Raw genomic sequence first — 6658 nt, 5'->3', positions numbered from 1 at the left:
TCAGATCTATCAGCAACTAATGCATGAAAAAATCTTCACAATTACTATTACAATAAGTTGGTTTAAGAGCCTACCTAGACAAAAAAAAAAAATAGTGCCTATTCTAGAATGATCACATAAGAGTTCATAGATAATTTTTATAGGACAGAGTTTGTAAGTTCTCCCATTAAATTTTAGCAAAGATTAAAAACACTGGCACAATGTATAAGAAAAACAAATTCCAAATCACAATATTTTAGATCTGAGTTGAATGTGAGCAAAGCTAACAATCACTAGAATGTAGTTCAGAATTATCATACGGGAAATAAAGATAATATAGAGATTGTTTAAACTGAACATTACACGATTTGATCATTCCTTCATGATTCCACAAGTTACATAACATACATATCATGCATCATGATATATTTATGGGAAAATGACACGCATGTTTTCCAGCACTACCAATAATGATGTACGCTTAATCTTATAAATAGAAATGGCCACGATGTACACTTAATCTTATAAATAGAAATGGCAATGATGCTATAAGATATATGGATGCTCCCTTCAATTTATGATGGAAGAGTCCACGTGATACTTATGATCTATATTCTATATGGACGATTCTCCATGTAACTAGTGACGGCGCATATGATTGATGATTTATCATATAATGTATGGAATGCATATACTTTTGACATGAATTAGATGGTGTGCCCATGATACTACATCCCTTCATATGATGCCAATAGTAATTCTATAAAAATACCCACACATAACATGTAATGAGAAGGCATTCCACAACATAAATGAGTTGACATATAGATGGATGCGATATCATGTTCCTACAACTTATATACATGATATACTGTGATCCTACTCAAGAAGTCAAAGAGCCTTGACCATGAAAGAACAAAGACGACATCAATTTCATTCATTCCAAACAATCTTTAGCAAGCCATTAATACAAATTTGAAATTCTTGAACTGATGGATTACCATTAAGCAACAAAGAGAAGTTTATCATCACCTGGTGTATGTAACAAACAACACGCATTGAATCCAGCAACCAATTATTAAAAATTAAATGCCATATTTGCCAAAATAATAAGAGTTCAGAACGTACTTATCTTTTTTTGACAACCTCGAGATTAACCAAAGGGTCGAAGAGAAGTGTTAACGCATGTAATGCCTCCATCAACAGTAAGATTTAGCCCACTGATGTATTTGGATTCATCAGATGCCAGGTAAAGCACAGCATACGCCACATCCTCCGCCATCAAATCTACACCCTTTAGATTGCCATTACGGCCCACAAAAGAAAGAAAACTCTTTACAGCCTCCTCAGTCCTCTCTTCCTCGGGTAAATGAGCCAATGAGAGCTTCGTGGGAACTGCGTAAGGAGAAACACAATTCACACGTATGCCATTCTTTCCCAGCTCGGCTGCCACACTCTTGGTGAGTCCTAAGACTGCATGCTTAGAGCCTGTGTAGCTATGGGAGCCAAAACCACCTAAAATGCTCGAAACGCTGGCCAAAGAGATAATGGAGCCTTTACCTTGAGGAATCATTACGCTTGCGGCGTGCTTCATACCTAGAAAAACACCATTAACATTCACATCAAACACACTCTTAAACTCATCAAATGTTACGTTTCGAATGTCGGTAACTCGGTTTCCAGAAACACCGGCATTGTTCACCATGATGTCGATGGTGCCATATTTCTCAGCGACGAAGTTAACGGCATTTTGTACGTCATCTTCGACGGTGACATCACAGTGGAGGAAGGAGACAAGTTGGTCCCCGCCGAGAGATTCACAGAGGTTGAGACCTGCCTCATCCTGAATGTCAGCGATACAAACTTTGGCTCCGTGGCTTAAGAAGAGTCGAACGATGGTTTCTCCAATGCCAGAAGCTCCACCAGTTACAAGAGCAACTTTCCCTTCAAGGCTTCACAATGAGATGAAAGGGATTGAGAGAAATTTTAGTTTGATTGAAACGTAATGCGCTGTTTTAGAAAATAAATAGAATAGGACTTGGAGCAGCTCATTAAGTAAAATGATCATGAGAGCAAGACAATCAAATTTTATCTTACAAGGAAAATGACTTTTTTTATTTATCTAAAACTGACTTGTGGTTATAGAACAAAAAATAAAAAATGTAGTAATTTTTATATCAATATCTTCTAGATTATACTCCATTTCGAATTCTAAGCGTAGTTGTCAAAAAAATCTGATGAGGAGCTCCTAATAAGAAAATTTCTCCACAGTGTGGATAAATGAATAAATTTTATCAAAAAAATGAGAATAAAACTTGCACTTCATTTCAAACTATAAGCCAAATAAATATATTGGAAAGGGCAAGTATAATAACTACAAAAAAACATGGGAAAATATATGTTTGCAAGTCCTAACAATGAACAAATTTGAAGCCATTTAAAATATGAACATACAAGAATGCACTAACCCACAAAAACAAGGCAAAAATTAGAACTTAAAACTACGACTAATATGGTTTTGAATTAATTATTATGTGCTTTGAATGGAAAAATTTTCTTAAAGAAACTGATTTTTTTATAGAGGAAAAAAACTAATACAACTAAAAACTGAAGGATCGCATTTGTTTTTGTCCACGAAAAATAGAAGTAATCAAGTGGTACTTCTGATCAGAAGAATAATGAAGCATTTGCGGACTAAATATTGCTCAGTTGCATGGCATGAGAAAAAGATTGCAAGAAGACAAAGGCCTATTAGCATCCACAAACTGAAGGCATGCCATACTCACAATTTCACTAGACGTGAATTCATAAGAACATTCCGCCTGCCATTCATGACATGTCCTGCCAATCCTCTTGATTTACAAGTAACAAATCACCCTCCACGTACCTTTAGCAGGCCACTCCAAAGATGAACAAGGTGAATGCAAGCAAAGTAGAACCACTTCCATTTCTTAAATGGCTTGCCAAAATTAGCATGAAATCATTGATCCTTTTTTTAATATCATATAAAGATTGGTATGTTTATCCTTTAATAAATAAAAGTTACTTATCTCATAATAATGTGATATGAAACTCTAAATTTAATTGAAACTCAACCAAATCATACACAGCAAAAATTAACTCAAAGAATCTACAGAAAATTAGCTCTCAACCTATTGCATGTGAGAGTTTATGGTTTTGGAATAAATTTTCAGAAGACAAGTTCGATTTTTAGATGATATACTACCAAGAAATTTCATCCTCATTTTGAGAAGATTTGATGATTTTCTTCCTAGTTGGTGCAAGGTCCTATAGTTAATCATCTATTCAGGGGATGAGAATTTTTTTTTTATTATTAAGGTTAGTTGTAAGGTATTAAATGCTTAACATATAACAGCAATAATTTGATTTTACATTATAAAAATTATCACCTCCCAACTAAAGCAGATGATGACATGAACAATAATGAACCTGATCAAGATCTGATAATTCCACTATCCTAGATATAAGTGTTACATCTCGGGTCTGAAAGACGATACAACTCGACAAGACAGTGCATGATAAAATAATATAAACATGTTTAATATTCATATACGAAAATATTATGTATAAACAATAGCTCAAACGGACAAAGAAATATAAATTTTATTGCACTTCGTAAATAAGAGTTATACAACTGAAGAAAAATAAGAAAATAATTGAAAAGAAACTGAAGTATAAATGGATAACTGCCCAAAATCAAAAAGAGAAATACAAGAACTAATACAAATATTGAGAATACATAAAATTAAATCTAAAATTGAAATATCCGCTCTTGCGGAGATGGCCCTCTGGGGAATTCGGTAAAACTTGCTATATAAAAGATTAACCAGTGAGTTTGACAAATCAAACTGAGTAAATAACCATTATTTATTAAAGCATAAACAATAAGAAACTTAAGGCTCTGTTTGGCGCGGCTTCCTCTGCGCTGTGCGGCGGGAAAACCACGGTTTTGCACTGTTTGGTCACCGCTGCCGCGAAAAGCCGACCGCGGATGAGACCCCGCAGCCCGCGTTACCGCTCGGCTTTTTTACTCTCGTACCCCTAATTTCTCCTTCGTTTCGTTAGTTCTCCCGCGTTCTGCCCCGCGCCCCGCGGGGAGGAAGGAGGAAGTTAATGGTACTGCTCGTCGGCGAAGGGTCCTCCGATCACTCTCAATATCCGATGATTTCCTCCCCCCATCGTCACTCACAGGTACAGTTCACCCCTTTCTCACGGTCTGTGGCAAGTTGAAACACTGCTTCCCCTCGCATTCTCTGGTCTTTTTCCATAGATTTGTGTAGGTTTTGGTTGGAACGAGTCTACTTATCAATGAAGAAACATATTTTTTTTAAAAAAAAATTCGCGAAATGGTTTTTATGTTTCTTCTCTTTGGCAGAATCTTAATATGTGTGTAATTATGCAAATTTCTACCCATTCAGATTGTTTTTGTTCTAGGTGTTGCGGCTGTTAGATTTTCTGTATGTGGTTTTTTTTCTTTTTCTTTCTCTTCTCCCTACTTGATAATGGAGTTATAGTGAAGTATGCGTTTGAGCATCTAGAAGTCACTGTCAAGCGGCTTATGCATTTTTTAACAAATGCAATTCAGAACAAAGGATATATCAGGCTTTGTGATCTGACATAATGCAAAGAAGAAGCTAAAATTTGGTAGAGTGCAGGATTTGAAAATAATTTTTCAGAATCAAGAGTGGTAGCTGAAAAACTGCAAGAGTGTAGAAACGGTTTTACAGTTTTTTATTACATGCTCTTCTAGCAACTTAAGTATTTATTTAGATTGATTAGGTGTTTCTAGTGGTTTGAGCTATGATTTGTTTGCCAAGAAAGTAAGATACCGGTTCCAAGTTTTTTTACGTTAATCCATTTCTATTGCCATCAAGCAGTTTATGATTCATGATAAAATAGTTATCTGTTAATAGTATAGTATCACATATATAAGAATGCAAAGCTATATAGAATTGTGATGATATAGGCTTTATATAACACCCTTTTTGAATATTATGTTTTGTCCTGTTTTGCTGAAAGTATATCACTCAATGTCAATTCCACCTTTCTATTGTTATGGAGATTCATGTGGTGTGAGATGACATAGCAAAATGTGTGCGATTTGAGCTTCAACTTTCCTTGTGCCTACTTCAAAAAAGTGGTTTTATTGTTTAACAACCGAGAATTAGGTTTTAAATTGGGTGATCAAGTTCTTGTTCTCCTACGACTTCCCCAACTGTCTTCTATTGCTCAACAACATTATTGTAAGCTTAACCAACATTATTATAGTATCTTTTAGACTAAATGAATTGCAAACATTGCTTATATACCATATTTTCCAACCGTTACAAAAATTCATTCTATTAGGAAGGCCTTAAGCTCTTATATTTTCTGGCGTCTGTTAGAATAGTCTCATTCATTGCAAGGGTGTAGAAACGGTTATGCAGTTTTTTATTACATGTTCTTCTAGCAACTTAAGTATTTATTTAGATTGATTAGGCGTTTCTAGTGGTTTGAGCTATGATTTGTTTACCAAGAAAGTAAGATGGTGGATTGAAGTCGAGTGGCATGTATTAATACATTATTGATGCTTTAATTTGCAAATAAAGCACATTAGTTTCTGGGCCTCTAATGGAAGCTCTTTCAATGAAAACTATCTCAACTCTTTGTTTACACATGGAAAATAGCTTACATGGGTTCTTCTGTGATTGAAGTTCTGTTATGCTAATTTCTGATGATTGGGTCATGGCAGCTTGGACGGGTTTTGCAGTTGGGAAGCCATTAGCTTGATTTTTTTGAATTAAATAAAGGTATTTACTTAACATAGATTGTTACTTTATGATAATTATTATTCTCTTTAATGCAAATAGGATGTATGTGGAATTCAAGCAAGGGGACAAGTAATGTGTACTTAAAAGAGCTTGGGAACTGATTCAATTGAATTTTAGCATAATTCGATTTTCACATGCATACCACCAATCTATGCATGAAAGTATATTTTTGTAAGTGGTATGAGAGATTTGGGTGGTATACATGTAAAAAAAAATTATTTTTTGGTGCTAGATGTGTAAATACATTGGAATTGATGTTATTCAGCTTGATGGGAAAATTTCAGCTTCAAGAGAAACATCCAACAACAACAACAACAACAACAAAGCCTTAATCCCACTACGTGGGGTCGGCTACATGAATCATTTTTCTCCATTGCGTCCTATTTTGTGTCATATTTTCATTTAGTTCTAGTAAATTAAGATCATTTTTAATACAATAAGCCCAAGTCTTCCTAGGTCTACCTCTGCCTTTCTTAACACAAGTCGAATTTAAAACATCTACTCTCCTAATCGGATCATCTAATGGTCGACGTTTAATATGACCAAACCATCTAAGGCGACTTTCTCTAATTTTGTCTGTCACAGGAGCTACACCAACCCTATCACGAATATATTCATTCCGCATTTTGTCTCTAAGTGTAAAGCCACTCATCCACCTAATCATTCTCATCTCGGCAACACTTAACTTATTATTATGCTTCTCTTTTAAAGGCCAACATTCAACGCCATAGAGCATTGCAGGTCTCACCACCATCTTATAAAATTTTCCTTTCAGTCTTAGCGGTACTTTTCTATCACACAAAAGGCCCGAAGCATTCCTCCACTTCAACCAACCAACTTGAATTCTA

The 6658-nt window shown here is 35.1% G+C and overlaps 1 protein-coding gene across 1 annotated transcript in view; it reads right to left on the bottom strand.

The window, feature by feature from the left end:
* Window positions 1–887: 887 nt before the first annotated feature.
* Window positions 888–6658, bottom strand: part of LOC110031715 (zerumbone synthase) — a 25074-nt gene continuing 19303 nt past the window's right edge. The window contains exon 2 of the mRNA XM_020735067.1: window positions 888–1931. Within this exon, the coding sequence (XP_020590726.1) occupies window positions 1133–1931 (799 nt within the window). The 3' untranslated portion in view covers window positions 888–1132. The remainder of the gene's footprint in view (window positions 1932–6658) is intronic.

The sequence above is a fragment of the Phalaenopsis equestris genome, unplaced genomic scaffold (assembly GCF_001263595.1).
Source record: "Phalaenopsis equestris unplaced genomic scaffold, ASM126359v1 Scaffold000840, whole genome shotgun sequence".
NCBI classification, from domain to species: Eukaryota; Viridiplantae; Streptophyta; class Magnoliopsida; order Asparagales; family Orchidaceae; genus Phalaenopsis; species Phalaenopsis equestris.
The sequence above is the reverse complement of the archived record's forward strand: the minus strand, read 5'-3'. Positions and strand labels throughout refer to the sequence as shown.